This window comes from Moschus berezovskii, chromosome 12, assembly GCF_049115385.1.
Source record: "Moschus berezovskii isolate FMDL1 chromosome 12, NW_MosBer_1.0, whole genome shotgun sequence".
In the NCBI taxonomy this organism is placed as follows: domain Eukaryota; kingdom Metazoa; phylum Chordata; class Mammalia; order Artiodactyla; family Moschidae; genus Moschus; species Moschus berezovskii.
In genome coordinates, this window is record NC_142471.1 from 71189588 (window position 1) to 71207740 (window position 18153).

Here is an 18153-nt window from a genome sequence, read left to right on the forward strand (position 1 = left end):
AATGTGTTTTTCTCCTCTCAGTTTGCCTGCTCATTGCCTTGCACACAAAAAGCTCACATAAGCATTTGCTAAATGGAGGGTACATTGTATTAACGCAGAACAAGCATGGATGGCAGAGTCTCATAGCCCTGGGTGGGAATGCTGGCTTGGTCTCTTGCTAGTTTGCCCATTGGGGAGCAGACTGCTTAACTCTTAGGACTCACTTTCCTCACCTGTAAAATGGAGTGCTAAATATATTATGTCTTCTCAGTCTCAACAGTTTGTTGTGAGAATTGAGAAGCACCCAGTGTAGTATTTAGCACATAGTAATGGTTCAGTTAATCTTCGGTCCCTGCTTTTTCTTCTTTGAATTGGACTGGCACCTCTCATCTGGGGACATCTTCTGGGGAGGAGTCATGTCAAGTTTTGCTGTGGACCCCAGGCTAGCTCCTCCATCCTTCCTCATCTATCCACTGGTGATTCTTTGGTCACACTCACTTCTTTCTGATCTGAGTCCTCTCCCAGGTAGCCTGGGGCGTGTTAGTGGGTTTTCTGCATATGTCTTCAGTTTTCTTCCCCTGTAATTCCCTTCTCAGAGCCTTTGGAAGGCTTTGATTGGTGAGAGAAGCAAGGGTTTGGTGGGCTTTCTTTCAATCTTGGTTTTCTTTGCTAGGCACAGGATATCTTGGGCTAAAGGTTAGATTATCATCTCTTCATAACTTTATTGTCCTTCTATGCTGGCTCCAGGGGAAAGGAAGCTTCTGGTCCTAATTCTCTGTGTTTGGACCTTTCCTCTGGAGGAATGCTGTGGTGATTTTGTTGGGAAGCATCCTCCTCATGCATCTCCTATGATCTGTTTTCTTTGTAAAATTCAGCTCAGTTTAAAGGCAGGAATGCTTTTCTAGATCAGGAATCCACCACACTGGAAGGCAGTGTCACTACAGCCCGAACTTGGGAGAGGAATCATAGTATGATGGAGTCTTTCTCAAAGCTTGGTCCTCTAATAGCCACAGGAAGATTTCGGGGTCCTCCTCAAGACTCACCTAGTCAGACTTGCAGGGAATCTTCATTTAGCAGGTTCCCCAGTGACAGTTAGGCTCCAGCTTTGCTCATAACGTGAGAGGAACAGTGCCCTGGGCCCTTGACCAAGGCCACACATTGTTGGAACTTTACTTGAGTCACTTTGTCTCTCTTTGTCTGTTTCCTCATCTGTAAAACAGGGATAATAGACTGGATTGACACCATCCCCTTCTGAAGACTATGCTTTACTGCTAAGACACCGTTATCTTTCACTGACTCAAAAATAATGATCTTTGGGAACCTTTGATGTACTGAGCCTGTCTCTTGGGAGACAGAAGTAGAAAACGTGAAGTCTGCCTCATGGTGTTCAGAATCGAGCTGAGAAGGCAGATCCTGTGACATCCAGAAGCTATCTAGATAGTGTTTAACTCTGTGGCAAATTATGTAATGCAATTTTAAATGTCATAGGACTTCAGGCTACTTGAGGAAGATGGATCTTGAGCTGTTTCTTGAATAAAGGTAGACAGGTTCAGGCAGTAATGAAAGGACTGTTCACAGGCAATGACACAACAGTACAGCAGGAAAGAAGGAAAGCAGAGATGTGAGAATGGATTTCCTTATCTGCAGCACCTTGGGAACTTGGAGTCAAAGCATAGGGCAGTTTCTTGAGATCCATGGAAAAGTACCTGGAGACAGTATGTGGGTCAGACTATGGGTGCCTTACATATAGGTAAGGAATATGGATTTCATCCTTAGGCAGAGGATCCAGTAAAGGCTTCTAACCAAAAAAAAGTATGTGTTTTAAGAGCAAAATTGAAACTATATATTATGCAAGCAGAAATTCATGGAGTTGTGGAAGGATATATTTATTTGGATCCTCCGAGAAGCAGACGCCAAAAAAAAATTAGATAATTAAGAAACATAATAAAGACTGAAGACGGAAGGAGGGAAGGAGAGTGGTCTAAGCACTGGGTAAAAATGCTGATAGAATGAGAACAGCTCTGGGTTCTTAGAAGGGTTCTCAGATCCAGTTGTTTGTTAGACCCTCTATTTAGTAGGACTCTTACCCTCAACATCTTTTTTTTTATCCCTTTATCGGCTTTGCAACTTTTTGGAGATTGCTTGGTGCCCCAGAAAGCTTGATATCGGAAGACACTGAAGTAGTCTGACTTTCTCCAGCAGACACTAAAGGGGTTCTGACCTGTTTCTAGAAGAACATAGTTTTTAGTTTCTCCAGAACTTGGGATGGTCTACACGTAGCCACTCATGTTTTTACGTAGTGACTGTGAAAGAATGATTTTGTCAATGAAAGCAGTAAAATGAAGAGAAATCTGGCATGTATGCATTTGAATTAATTTAACAAATAGGAATTATTGGCACATTGCTAGGCATTTGGTTGGAGAAGGTTTGGACAAATCCTGTCTCCATTAGCCCCTGAGTTTAACAAATGAGGAAGCAAACGGGAAAGGCATGGAGTGCAATACTTTGAAGGAGTACATCAAGGCTGTATGTTGTCACCTTGCTTATTTAACTTATATGCAGAGTACATCATGAGGAACGCTGGGCTGGAAGAAGCACAAGCTGGAATCAAGATTGCCGGGAGAAATATCGATAACCTCAGATATGTAGATGACACTACCCTTATGGCAGAAAGTGAAGAGGAACTAAAAAGCCTCTTGATGAAAGTGAAAGAGGAGAGTGAAAAGGTTGGCTTGAAGCTCAACATTCAGAAGACAAAGATCATGGCATCTGGTCCCATCACTTCATGGGAAATAGATGGAAAAACAGTGGAAACAGTGTCAGAATTTATTTTTTTGGGCTCCAAAATCACTGCAAATGCTGATTGCAGCCATGAAATTAAAAGACGCTTACTCCTTGGAAGGAAAGTTATGACCAACCTTGATAGTATATTAAAAAGCAGAGACATTACTTTGCCAACCAAGGTCCATCTAGTCAAGGCTATGGTTTTTCCCGTGGTCATGTATGGATATGAGAGTTGGACTGTGAAGAAAGCTGATCACCGAAGAATTGATGCTTTTGAACTGTGGTGTTGGAGAAGACTCTTGAGAGTCCCTTGGACTGCAAGGAGATCCAACCAGTCCATTCTAAAGGAGATTAATCCTGGGTTTTCATTGGAAGGACTGACGCTAAAGCTGAAACTGCAATACTTTGGCCACCTCATGCGGCGAGTTGACTCACTGGAAAAGACTCTGATGCTGGGAAAGGTTGGGGGCGGGAGGAGAAGGGGACGACAGAGAATGAGATGGCTGGATGGCATCACCGACTCTGTGGACATGAGTTTGAGTGAACTCCGGGAGTTGGTGATGGACAGGGAGGCCTGGCGTGCTGTGATTCATGGGGTAGCAGAGAGTAGGACACGACTGAGCGACTGAACTGAACTGAACTGAATAGTGTAATAGAGTGGGGTTGTGTGCACCGTTACTACAAGGCTGCTGCTGGGTGCCATTACCTCAAGACCCATTACCAGGCAACGGTTAGTTATCTAATTACCAGAAGACTTGTGGGAGGTTAGGATGGCAGTTAGAGGTCCTGCTTGGCCATTGGTCAGCACCACAGTTGGCCCCTCCCCCAAGCAAGCAACTGTCAATGAGCGACTCTTGGTGGTTCTACTCAGCCATTGGTCGGCACCACAGTGGGCCCCTCCCACAAATGGCCTGTTGTCAATGAGTGACCGTTAGTGGGTCATTCCGATAACTATCAGTGGAATGGTGGTCGTCAGGTGGAGACTGAGGTAAGAGTCGGATCCAGCCTTCTCCTTTAGTGCCTGCCAGCCCTTCTGGTTGCCGGCCAGCAGGGAAGCTGGCGGGTCCCAGGGAACAGCCTGGGAGCTGTGTCCTGATGGGCTCCAGAGCCCTCACTGGGGACACGCATTGGCCTTATCCCAGGCCTTGAGGTGACCATGAACCTCTCCCCCATCTTCACCTCTGCGACCTAATGGCAGCAGCTGTCCACATTGGATACAATCTATAGGACCTACCCCCGCCATTGGGGTTGCCTGAGGAGCCAGAGGACCAGTTGGGTTATGGGTGCCTGGCTCCCTCTGCAGTGAAAGCAGGGGAAGGGCCTGGGGACCTGGCCTTGAGGGAGTCTCTAACTGAGATCTGCCTCCTCTTAGCCAGGACCGGGACCTTGGAGGGCAAAAGCTGTGCCATTTCTTGTCAGAACAGAGAATACCATTCGTTTGGTAGAGATTTACAGGAACATTGTTACCTGACCATGACCTGACCTCAAGAACAAAGGATCTAACACCGGAAAGTTTGCCACAACTAACCACACCTCTCCTTCTCCTTTGCTAGAAAAGCTAGGCTTTGCTGAAAGCTTTTGGCAAGTTCAGAATTTTTAGGGCATAAGCCACCTGTATCCTTGCTGCTGCTGCTAAGTCACTTCAGTCGTGTTCGATTCTGTGTGACCCCATAGATGGAAGCCCACCAGGCTCCCCCATCCCTGGGATTCTCCAGGCAAGAACACTGGACTGGGTTGCCATTTCCTTCTCCAATGCATGCAAGTGAAAAGTGAAAGTGAAGTCGCTCAGTCATGTCCGACCCTTAGCGACCCCACGGACTGCAGCCTACCAGGCTCCTCTATCCATGGGATTTTCTAGGCAAGAGTACTGCAGTGGCTTGCCATTGCCTTCTCTGGGCCCTGCAATAAACCTTTCTCTGCTCCAAACTCTGGTATTTTGGTATGTTTGACCCCATTGTGCTTCAGCCACATGAACTTGCATTTTTGGTACCAATAGGTCAGGTGGTTTTGTAGATTCTACTGTTCTTAAAATAGTTGCATCTTTGATGTTCTTCTTGGCTTGGCTGTTTCTTGCCAACCTGTGACTCCTCATCACAGGACAAAATCTGAGAAGAGACCTAAGGGACCCTCCAGTCATAATCTTGCAGTGAAGTTGAAGGTTCCAAGTCAGGTTTTTCAGGGACTCTTTTTGACCCATAATGGGTCATATCCTGGCCTCTAATTTTTTCTTAGTTTACATAAAAGAGATGGAAATGGTGCTGACTGACCCCATGGGGTGCTGGATGAGAATAAATCTCAAGATGAGTGTCTTGTTGTTGGTTAAATGCCATAAAAATGTTCAATATAAATGGCCGATTATTTTTCTTTAATCTTAAATGGATACCTAAAATGTAAAAGCCCCATCTTGGTAGCAGAAATTCATTATCTTGGAAAGAGTTTAATGGCTGCTGTGCAAATGAACTGGAGGAAGTTAAATTGTGGAATGGGAAGGAGTTGAGAAAAGTGAAATGAGTTGTGCATTAAATTTAGATAAACACAATTATGTGTAACTGGATTATCACGTGTGCAGGCAGACGCTGTATATTAGGCACCTGTGTTTTGATTAAAATAGATTCAGGTGCATGCACTTAGCACCTTGTAGATATGAGATTGTGCCTTAGCCACTGTCCAGACACATGAAGGGGCAGCAGGGAAATGGCTGAGATCCAAGTCCTCAGCTGTAAAAGTTTAAAGGGACTAGGAGTAGTCTGGCCAATGAAAGTTCATTTCAGAAAACTGCTGACCCTATTACGGGCTGTCCAGATGTTTGTCATGTGCAGCTTTCTTCTGGGTTTCTTTCAATTGGAGTCAGAAAAGTGGTCCTGGAGTCCAGTGGAGTCTAATGACCTGCTTACTCCATGGATGGGACACAGAGAAAGATAGACGGCATCAGAGAGTGTTGGCGGCTGGGCTTGCCTGTTGTTCAAGATTTTATAGTTGTGAGGTGCTAGCAGTGGGGTGGGCACATGAAATCTCTTTGAACCCCTCTGTAGACAGACAGAATCAGGCCCAGTTCTTTCTTACCCTTTTAGGTCCACGTCTGTAAGTCAGAGTCATCTCCAGATCAAAGGCAAGCCCATCCTCTGATCTCTGGGTGGCTATCTGAGTGAACAGAGCTAGCCAGCCTGTGCCTGACCTTGAAGGAGGACAGATGTGGGGAACAACTGTAGATATCCAGTTAGTCCCTGTTGCCACATTTTATTTCAAGTGCAAAGCACTGTCAGGATTAAAATAAATGCTACCAGTTATGAGGTAGCATTAAATTAATAATTTTTCCCCCATGCTTGATCCTATAATACCCCTCAACTCAACGGATAAATTCTAAGTCCTCCTCTGGGTGATTTGAGATGCAGTGAATATTGTTGCACAAACTAAAGTTGACTTCCTCTTTTCTTTCCCCCTCTCGTTCCTCTCCTGTGCCCTTCTCTGCATCCCTCTCTCAGGTTATACTTATCCTGACGAAGCTGTATGACTTCAACCTGGGGAGCGTGACAGAGAGCTCACTTTGGAGGTAAGTGGATTAGAGGTCCTTCACTAGCTTCTCTGGTTGGGCTTACGTGAAAAGCACCAGCTGAGCAGTTGGAGAGCATGTTTTGAAAGGAGCAGAAGATGCTCCTCCTCCTGGATGCCCACTTTAATGCCCTGGTGGCAATGATGGCCTCCATCTGTGAATTCCTTAGCACTCTGCTGATCTTGCCTGGGGCCCGTCACAAATTCTCCTTGGCATTGTGGCTGCTTCTGCATTCATGCTGTGTCTCCTTTGGCTCTACAAATGTGAATGAAAGACAGATCAGAGCATGTCTGATGCAAGAGGAGACTGTGGATAAGGGTGCCTGATATAGGAAGGATGCTCGCCTTGGCACGAGTCTCGGCCCAAGGATTGTTTCTCGTTGTCCTTTGCTGTGACTCTTGAGAAGCCTGTGCTTCTGGGCATAGACACACATGAGAATTGGATCTGTGTGATGACTTTTGTGGTCCCTAGCCTTCCTGGACTCCTTCTTTCATAAAATAATATTAAAAATATATTTTAAAACTACATTGGAGTAAAGACAAATATATTAATATTGTATTAAAACTTGTTTTCAGCCTAACATGCTCATTCTTTGGTTTTGACTTTAAAAGAAATGACAGCATTTTTGTGAATCCTAGGCTGTATGTCTCTGAACCTGCTGAATAAATCAGACCTGACAGGAAGCTGGAATGGGGAGAAGGATGTGAATGGATGAAGTCAGAGAGAGCTTTAAGGAAGCCATGAACCTGACAGTTTCTCTGGACAGGAGACACCACACACTCACTCCTGCATACACCTCCTCACATGCAAGTTCACTATTCCAGCCATGCTGCTGGCAGTCACACAGGGCCCCAGTGAGTTTCATCAGCCTTTCTGAGTCGGCGCTTCATGCTCTGCTTATTACATCAGTGGGCCTCAAGAGGGCTGTGTGTCTATCCTGTTTACTCTGTCATTTGTAAACTCTGGAGAGAACACGGTCACAAAAGGCCATTCACTTGGTGGTGTCTTTCATCCCAGCGCCTGTCCTGAGGTTCTCTGGGGTCTTGGAGCAGAGGGCTCTGGGGCATGAGTATCTGTGAACCTGGCTGCTTCTTTATCTGACCTGTTTGCAGAGGACCAGCCAGAGCCTCTCTCTCCTGGGAGGGGAGCAGTCACAGCATCTATTAAATATTTAGGGGTTAATTGCTCATATCGGCGGGGCCTGCCTCCATTTGAACAGGATGCCCAAAACCTAATTTGGTGCTCAGTGGAAATTGGCAGAGGTATAAGTAACCAGGCTGCCGCTCATAAATGAAAGCATGCCTGTTTCCACTCACATAGGACTCCCGGGGAACGAGAGCCTCAGAAACCATCCCCTCAGGCCCTATCACAGTGATGCTGTGGTGATCCTTTAAGCCTGACTCCAGTGCTGTCTGCTTGGTGCAAATAATGAAATAAGCCAGAAAATCCTGTCCTTATAGTGAGAGACAGCTATACCTGGCAGCCCATATCATATTTCAGGAAAGGTTTGGTAGTTCTAAGGGTGAACCAGGCAAAGCCAGGGAGCCAAGGCCAGATGCTTAATCCTGGAGGCCCAGTAAGTGACAGAGTGTGTGCCCCATGGACACAAGAGTCAGTATATTCACTAGTGTGTGTCAAGGACAGCAGATGGCCGAATGGCCATAAGGGCACCCTGATGTCCCATTGCTAGAATTCAAAACCTAGCTTGTCCACCCAAAGAGCTCTGTAGCTTTGGGCACTTTATCTAGCTTCTCTGGATCAGCTTTTGGGGATGCTGAAATCAAGGACAACAACTGAGTGGCTGCAAGCTGCAGAAATATGTTCTCTTCCAGTCTGAAGGCTAGAAGTCTGAAATCAAGGTGTCTTTTGGGCCCCCCTCCCTCTGGAGGCTCTAGAGAGAATCCTTCCTTACCTTCTTCAGCTTCTGGTGTCGGTCAGCATTCCTTGGGCTGCATTATTCCCCTCTCTGTCTTCTCCTTTTCTCTTCCTTTTAAGGGCACTTGCCATTGGACTTAGGGGTCAGCCCCATAATCCAGGATGCTCTCATTTTCAGATTCTTAGCTTAATTGCATCTGCAGACATGCTCTTTCAAGGTTAATTCCATTGGAGGTTCTGGGGGTTAGGACATATTTTGATAGGGGCACTGCCATTCAACCCACTTCATGCTTGTAAATCTCAGTTTCTGTGAATATAAATTGGAGACAGTACAAATCCCACTTTTGCTCCAGCCACATTGCCCTTGCTGATCCTCGGATAAGCCAGCATCTTCCTCAGGACCCTTACACTTGGCTTTTTCTTGGGTCTGAAACTCCTTCCTCTCTGCTCACCTCATCAGTGAGGCCTTTGTCTCAGGACTTAGCATTTCATCACTGGGCTGCATTCTCCTCCCTGGAACCTGTCACCCTCTAGCTACTAAATATTTACTTATTGATTTATTTATATTCAACCTACACCCACTAACATTTAAGCTTGTAAAGACAGAATTTTTTTTTCCATTTTGCTTCAGTGCTGTATCCTCAATACCTCAAATAGTGTCTGGCACACAGGAGGTACTTAATAAATGTTTGCTTGATGAATAAATTCATGGATGGATTATAAGGACTAAATGAAATATTAAATGTGCAAACATTTAGGACAGTTACTCACATGTGGAGAGTGCTCAGTTAATTGTAATAATTAATGATTATTGTAACCCTGTGTATTTGTGTAGCTTTGTTTGTAAGAATCCACTAATGCCGGGATCCATGGGATGGAAACTATAAGCGCATGCAAAGGGTTGTATTCTGTGCTGTCTAGGAATTATCACAGACCTTCAGGGGTATTGGCAGGGGGATAGGGAGGCGAGAACAGTGATTTGTGATGTTGTTCCTCATGCTGACTGGGGAGGGAGAATTGGAATAGCAGTTTCTACCTAGTTAGAGATGTTATTTTGTAAGAAAGATTCTCTGAATGGCTGTTGGAGTGATGGGTGAGCTACAGTTTGGCAAATGGAAAGTGGAAAAATGTCCCTTGCACGGGGCAAAGGCCAGGCAAGGCGAGGTTGTAGGAGATAAGGAGACCAGGAAGGAGGCAGGGAGAGCAGCTGGGTGCTGGACTAGGTAGGGAGGAGGGTGATAGGACTCATCAGGTTCACAAGAGGGGCCAAACCAAAGGGGGTTACTCAGCATAGACTGTAGATAACAGAGTATATATGGTGTGACCTTTCAGGGATTTGAAACAAGCTGGTAGATGTTATAGGCATTCCCTATGGATACATGTTATGTGAATATGTATTTGTGGTATCCAGAGGGTTCACAGGTCTGATAAAGCCCAGCTTAGGAACCCCTGCAGAGGGGTCAGTTGAGGAAAGGGACTGATCCTAAACTTTGTGGAAACTTTCCAACTTCCTGGGCCCTCACCGGGTGTCTTCTGACTTCTTATTGTTATCCTTATCCCTAAGGATCCGTGCCCCTATCCTCTTTTCTCTGATGCTGCTGCTGCTGCTGCTAAGTCGCTTCAGTCGTGTTGTACTCTGTGCGACCCTATAGACGGCAGTCCACCAGGCCCCCCCATCCCTGGGATTCTCCAGGCAAGAACACCGGAGTGGGTTGCCATTTCCTTCTCCAATGCATGCAAGTGAAAAGTGAAAGTGAAGTCGCTCAGTCGTGTCCGACTCTTAGTGACCCCATGGACTGCAGCCTACCAGGCTCCTCCGTCCATGGGATTTTCCAGGCAAGAATACTGGAGTGGGGTGCCAGTGATGTGTTTTACAGTTAGAGCCTAGAGCACTATGATCTTCCTTACTAATACAGTGAGCAGAGAAAAGAAACTAAATTAAACACACACCTTTTCATTTCTGTGATTTGGTCCAACATGCTTAACTAAGTTGAAATTGAATTTGGTGATTCTTCTTCAATTTTCTGTACAGCAGAGGCGCCTGGAGCAGCAGCTGTCATGACAAGATGAGGCGCCTTGCCAGGTTGCAGTATGACATAATTATTTGTCTCACTGAATTAATAATTCAGAAGCCATCTACTTCTAAATAGACAAAAGGCTGTTTAAAAGCAGTCTGTAGCATAGCGGTAGTGTATGTCCTTGGTGACACTCTTTCTGGAACTCCTAGGTACCATTATACCGGGGGTGGTCAAAATATTTTCTCTCCACCAGCACAAGAATGGGTGCATAAATTGGTCATTTAGCACAACCATCTGTTGGTATCCTTTAGTCAAAGGACATTTTACATATGGAGTGTCAAGCCTGTAGAATTAATGAGGCTGGGAAGTGACTTTTTAAAAAGACCCAGGGATTTGTTTTTAGGGTGTTTTCAGTCCATAGTGTGTCAAGCCTGGAGGTTGTCCATCCATCAGGAGTGATACTAGAGACCGATTCTATCAGACTTTATAGAGGCCGGACCCAAGGAAGAGTGATGAGTCCAGATCAGGAGGCTCAGATCTAATCAGCTTCCTCCTCATCAAGGTAATTAAAAGTGAAGCTCTGGGACTGATGGCCTGGTTACAAGTCCTCATTTCTCCACTGAGCCACTGAGTCATCTTGAACACATTCCTTTACCTCTCTGTGCCTCTACTTCCTTATCTGTACCATGAAGGTTATAGCCATACCTACCACATGAAGTCGTTTTGAAATTTCATTGAAATGAACTATGTCAACTGCCTTGAAAAATACCTGCCCTGCAGCACCTATGCATGGGAGGTGCTCGGAGAGAGTTAGTTGTCAACGTTTGATCTGCAACTTGACCTGTTTCTCTCTATGAGTTCCTGTACCTGAGCTGTCTTGTTCTATCTTTTGTGAGAAACTTGAGAGTCGGGTATCACTGGGCTCAGTTTACAGATGGGAACATTGCGCATTGCAGAGGTTAAGCAATATGCCCCAGCTTGTGAAACTAAGAAGTAGGGGGAATCCTACTGAACCCTGAGCCTGTGCTTAGTCCACCCTGTGTGCCGGCTCTGATGCTGGGCAAGAGTGGTTTCATGGACTCCTCCAGAATAAGATAATTTTTCATTATCTTATTAGAAGATTGGGATGATATGGAAAGTGGGAGAGGGAGAAGTTCCCAGAGTGGGAAAATTGCCCTCGAGTGGTTGGGCTGGGATTTCAACTTCTAGGCTAAAATATTCCTTCTGTAATTGAGATGGATGCTCTCTAGTCCAGCACTGTCTGATTAGAAATACATAGGAGCCACATAATTTCCCAGCAGTCAATAATGTGAAAAGAAACAGTGGAGATTAATTTTATTAATAAATTTTCTTTAACCTAGTTATATAGAACTATCATTTCAATAGACAATCAATGGAATTATTAATGGGCAATTTTGCATGAGATTTTTGTAGTCTTTGAAATTGAATGTGTATCTCACACTTAAGGGAATATCTCAATTTTACATACAAAATGCAGCCACAGTTTGTTTAATAGTTAAATATGGCTGTTGGATACCATACTGCCCAGCAGAGGTCTAGTAATCTCTCTTTCAAATATTATCAGTTCATTGGGCGAGGTGGTGGGGGGGACGGCAGGAAACTTTTTTCACCATAGAAATGCATGTCTGTTTGATCAAAGGACAAAAGGTAAAAAATTCCACCTGTTCTGGAAGGAAATTATTTTATAATGTTATGGTACTTGGGATATGGGCAGTGTCAAGGGCTATCCTGATCCATATTAAAACTCTGGTCATCTAAAATGAAACGAGGGCTGTAGAAATCTGTCCACAGAAACGGAAAAGTTGTCACCAGAACTTCTAGGTCTTTGAACTGTGATTCTTGGTAATTCTGAAATAATCATGGCTATTGACCCTAGAGTCGAAGAGACTTGGGATGAGAAAGGATCATAGCAAACATTCTCCTTGAGCCTCAGAATCTTATTATTTCAAAGATAAAGATGTGAGTTCAGGGAGAGGAAGACACTGGCTGAGTTTCTTGGATAAGAAGTCTAAGTTTAAGAGTGTTCCCTGGCTCCTCTATTATGCAGAGCAAAGTAAGACAGAAAGAAAAACACCAATACAGCATATTAATGCATATATATGGAATTTAGAAAGATGGTAACGATGACCCTGTATGCAAGACAGCAAAAGAGACACAAATGTATAGAACAGTCTTTTGGACTCTGTGGGAGAAGGCAAGGGTGGGATGATTTGAAAGAATAGCATTGAAACATGTATATTATCATATGTGAAATAGATCGCCAGACCAGGTTCGATGCATGAGACAGGGTGCTCAGGGCTGGTGCACTGGGATGAACCTGAGGGATGGGATAGGGAGGGAGGTGGAGGGAGGGTCAGGATGGGGAACACATGTACACCCATGGCTGATTCGTGTGAATATAAGGCAAAACCCACCACAATGTTGTAAAGTAATTAGCCTCCAATTAGTACTCTTGCCTGGAAAATCCCACGGACGAAGGAGCCTGGTAGGCTGCAGTCCATGGGGTCACTAGGAGTAGGACACTACTGAACAACTTCACTTTCACTTTCATGCATTGGAGAAGGAAATGGCAACCCACTCCAGTGTTCTTGCCTGGAGAATCCCAGGGACGGGAAAGCCTGGTGGGCTGCCGTCTATGGGGTCGCACAGAGTCAGACATGACTGAAGTGACTTAGCAGCAGCAGCAGCAAAAAAAAAAAAAAAAAAAGAGTGTTCCCTGGCTCCTGATCTCCTTCCATGAACACACACATCCCCTAAATGGAAACCCTGGAACTGGATAGACAGCCCTCTTCTTTTTTCTTTCTTTTTTTTTTAAATTGAAGTCTAGTTGATTTATAATGTTGTGTTAATTTCTAATGTAAAATAAAGTGACTTGGTTTTATGTGTGTATGTGTATCTCCTTTTTCACACTCTTTTTCATTATGGTTTGTCAAAGGATATTGAATATAATTCCCTGTGCTATACATATGACCTTGTTGTTTATTCTGTGTATAATAATTTACATCTGCTAACCTGAAATCCCACTCCATCACTCTCCTCCCTCGTTTTTCTCCCCCTTGGCAACCACAGGTTTGTTCTCTCAAGTTTGTGAGTCTGTTGAGAGAGTATTCACATCTCCTCTATTGTCAACTAAGAATAGACTATTGTTTAATTAGGTCCCATTTGTTTGTTTTTGCTTTTATTTACAATATTCTGGGAGGTGGGTCTTGGAGGATCCTGCTGTGATTTATGTCGGAGAGTGTTTTGCCTACATTCTCCTCTAAGAGTTTTATAGTTTCTGGTCTTACATTTAGATCTTTAATCCATTTTGAGTTTATTTTTGTGTATGGTGTTAGGAAGTGTTCTAGTTTCATTCTTTTACAAGTGGCTGACCAGTTTTCCCAGCACCACTTGTTAAAGAGACTGTCTTTTCTCCATTTTATATTCTTGCCTCCTTTGTCAAAGATAAGGTGTCCATACGTGTGTGGATTTATCTCTGGGCTTTCTATTTTGTTCCATTGATCTATATTTCTGTCTTTATGCCAGTACCATACTGTCTTGATGACTGTGGCTTTGTAGTAGAGCCTGAAGTCTGGCAGGTTGATTCCCCCAGTTCCATTCTTCTTCCTCAAGATTGTTTTGGCTATCTGCACAGCAAAGTAAGCAAGGTGAAAAGACAGCCTTCAGAATGGGAAAAAATAATAGCAAATGAAACAACTGACAAAGAATTAATCTCTAAAATATACAAGCAGCTCCTGCAGGTCAGTTCCAGAAAAATAAATGACCCAATCAAAAAATGGGCCAAAGAACTAAACAGACATTTCTCCAAAGAAGAAATACAGATGGCTAACAAACACATGAAAAAATGTTCAACATCCCTCATAATCAGAGAAATGCAAATCAAAACCACAATGAGATACCATTTCACACCAGTCAGAATGGCTGCTATCCAAAAGTCTACATGCAATAAATGCTGGAGAGGGTGTGGAGAGAAGGGAACCCTCTTACACTATTGGTGGGAATGCAAATTAGTACAGCCACTATGGAGAACAGTGTGGAGATTCCTCAAAAAACTGGAAATAGAACTGCCATATGATCCAGCAATCGCACTCCTGGGCATACACACCGAGGAAACCAGAATTGAAAGAGACACATGTACTCCAATGTTCATCGCAGCACTGTTTATAATAGCGAGGACATGGAAGCAACCTAGATGTCCATCTGCAGACGAATGGATAAGAAAGTTTTGGTACATATACACAATGGAGTATTACTCAGCCATTAAAAAGAATGCATTTGAATCAGTTCTAATGAGGTGGATGAAACTAGAGCCTATTATACAGAGTGAAGTAAACCAGAAAGAAAAACACCAATACAGTATACTAACGCATATATATGGAATTTAGAAAGATGCAAATGAGAACCCTGTATATGAGACAGCAAAAGACACACAGATGTATAGAACAGTCTTTGGGACTCTGTGGGAGAGGGTGAGGGTGGGATGATTTGGGAGAATGGCATTGAAACATGTATATTATCATATGCGAAACGAATCGCCAGTTCAGGATCGATGCATGTTACAGGATGCTCCGGGCTGGTATGCGGGGATGACCCAGAGGGAGGATAAAGGGAGGAGGGAGGTGGGAGGGGGGTTCAGGAAGGGGAACTTATGTACACCCGGGGCGGATTCATGTCAATGTATGGCAAAACCAACCAATATAATATTGTAAAATAATTAGCCTCCAATAAAAAAAAAAAAGAAAGTAAAGACCGTTGTTGTATGGTGTGTAGGCATCACATGTTCAGTTCAGTCGCTCAGTCGTGTCCGACTCTCCGCGACCCCATGAATCACAGCACACCAGGCCTCCCTGTCCATCACCAACTCCCGGAGTTCACTCAAACTCATGTCCACAGAGTCGGTGATGCCATCCAGCCATCTCATTCTCGGTTGTCCCGTTCTCCTCCCGCCCCCAACCTTTCCCAGCATCAGAGCCTTTTCCAGTGAGTCAACTCGTCACATGAGGTGGCCAAAGTATTGGAGTTTCAGCTTCAGCATCAGTCCTTCCAATGAACACCCAGGATCGATCTCCCTTAGAATGGACTGGTTGGATCTCCTTGCGGTACAAGGGACTCTCAAGAGTCTTCTCCAACACCACAGTTCAAAAGCGTCAATTCTTCGGCGATCAGCTTTCTTCACAGTCCAACTCTCACATCCATACGTGACCACGGGAAAAACCATAGCCTTGACTAGACGGACCTTTGTTGGCAAAGTAATGTCTCTGCTTTTTAATATATTATCAAGGTTGGTCATAACTTTCCTTCCAAGGAGTAAGCGTCTTTTAATTTCATGGCTGCAATCAGCATCCGCAGTGATTTAGAGACTGGTCATATTCTCACTTACTCCTATGACAATGGCATGTGGCACATGCTTTGGTGTCTTTTTCATGCCTCTCTGCACACATGGATCTGTGCATCTCTGCTGAGCTTGGTGGCATTCCTGGTCCTAGATTTGGAAGCAAGGGGGTACCACTTTTCTTTGGAAGTGGTCCCTGTGAAAAGACTGACTAAGCCATTGCTTGAGGTTTTTGAGTCTTTAGTTTTGAATATAAGTCGTGGTGGGGATTTACGTTTCGGACTGGCTAATTGTTTTTTGGATTCAGTTCTACATGTCCTAAACATTAACACTTGGATTGATAAATGCATTGCCCTCTCCTCAAAAAATTTGTCTTTAAGGTTCTGTTTTATGGAGGTCGATGAGCTAGTATGCATTCTCCCAGCTTCCCTCTGTCCATCCCAAGCACTGGTCTCTGGCAAAGGTCTGTGAGTGGCCAGCTTCTGAGTGGGTGTGAGGTCCCCACGAGCTTTCATCTGGAATTCTTGTTGATTAGAGGTCCTCACAGAGCTAAACAAATTTGTAGTTTTCTGGACAAAAGAGGAACCAGGAATCCTTTGCAGTGGATGGTCCTCTGATATTGCTACTTCCCCTCAGTTTCGTCATCCTCTCTTGCTCCATTTCATCCACCCCCAGCCCTGCAGTGTGAGAATCAATATGCTCTTGGAAAAGCAACAAGGAGTCTCAGCCCTTCCTCCTATATGCTTGGTCTCTGGGCGCACACAGCAAGCGGAATTCAGATCAACGGGTTCCTGGTTAGGGTGTTTATGCGCTCACTTCCTGGGCACATCCTTCTGGACACTTTCCTACATCTTCCTGGATACCTTCCCTCTCCTCCCTGGACCGGGTGCCTCTCCTCTGCTTCCCACTAATGTCTCATCCTTACACTGTGTTCCCAGCCTGAGAGCCTCTTGAGAACAGGGACCAGTGCCCTTTCTGTTTCTGGATCTACACTGCCAGCACTTGGGCTACACTCAGTAAAAGCTGAAAGAATTGAACTGACGTTCCAATTGCCCCAAACCAATCCCAGCCCCAGCCTTGCCTTGCCCTGTTGCTCTCCTTGTATTGAGTTGTCTTATCCCCCTGCCACTGGGGAATCCTGTGACTTTTCATCTGCTTTGCAAGCTGTTGTCTGGACCATTTATTTCCTCCTCTAATTGTTCTGTCAGTGACCTTTCTGGGGGATGCTGTTTTTTTAATAGAAAGTGGAGACCTTTGTATTTATTAATTTTTTTGTTTGCCAAGAAAACCCTGATAATAATTGCCAAGACTTCCCAGAAGTTATTAGTTTACAAATTTTAATGACACTCATGATTTATTTATGTACTTCCCTCCCTCTACAGCTGTTCATCCCAATTCCTTAGTGGAATTCCTGCTGAATCTGAGTGAATTAATGGAAACAAAACTGCAGAGTGGAATGACTTTTTTTTTATTTGCTAGGCTGTTAATTAAAAACTTTCCATCCTATTCGCTAGGCTTTTCATATGTGAGGTCCTGAAGACTGCGTGGATACAGGCTGTGAAATCCTCCCTCTAGAACTGGGGCATTTTTCTGTTTGTTTTCAGTGGTAATGAATCTGGTGAGAACTCCTGTATTGGTCACAGAGCATTCAACTGAACAGATATTAATTGAGCATTCATTATGTAAGCAGCCCTGTGCTCATTGCTGGGGGATACGGAATAAGTATGTTGTGATTGCTATCCTCGAGGAATGTTTAGTTCGGTTGAAAGATAAGATGAATGCATACAGGAAACAGCGTCAGGCATGTGCAAGTGTATATAGGTACATGTAAAACACATTGTATTCTGTGATGAGTGGCCCTACTGGAGAAGTACTTATATTTTTATTATTATCACACCTCACTCTGTGAAGATGTAAAGCAATTCTAGGAATGAATTAGAGGAATGATCAATGTGCTTCATATATTTTGTTTTGCTGTTTAATATAAAATGTCTTATTTCTCCATTCAGTTCAGTTCAGTTCAGTCGCTCAGTTGTGTCTGACTCTCTGCGACCCCATGAACTGCAACACACCAGGCCTCCTTGTCCATCACCAACTCCTGGAGTCCACCTAAACCCATGTCCATCGAGTTGGTGATGCCATCCAACCATGTTATCCTCTGTCGTCGCCTTCTCCTCTTGCCCTCAATCTTTCCCAGCATCAGGGTCTTTTCAAATGAGTCAGTTCTTTGTATCAGGTGGCCAGAGTATTGGAGTTTCAGCTTCACCATCAGTCCTTCCAATGAACATCCAGGATTGATCTCCTTTAGAATGGACTGGTTGGATCTCCTTGCAGTCCAAGGGACTCTCAAGAGTCTTCTCCAACACCACAGTTCAAAAGCATCAATTCTTCAGTGCTCAGCTTTCTTTATAGTCCAACTCTCACATCCATACATGGCTACTGGAAAAACCATAGCCTTGACTAGACAGATCTTTGTGGACAAAGTAATGTCTCTGCTTTTTAAGAGGAAAGACTACTCATATGAGAACTAGTAGTTCCCACAGTTCTAAGAAACACCTGGTCGCAGATGGGATAGTGTATGTGTAGTGGTTAAA

General features: G+C 44.3%; 1 protein-coding gene across 1 annotated transcript in view; it reads left to right on the plus strand.

Annotated features, from left to right (window-relative positions):
- The window catches only part of SORCS3 (sortilin related VPS10 domain containing receptor 3), a 642617-nt gene that overhangs the window by 188972 nt on the left and 435492 nt on the right, over nt 1-18153 (plus strand). Inside the window, exon 2 of the mRNA XM_055424699.2 lies at nt 6246-6313. Coding sequence (XP_055280674.2) covers nt 6246-6313 — 68 coding nt within the window. The remainder of the gene's footprint in view (nt 1-6245; nt 6314-18153) is intronic.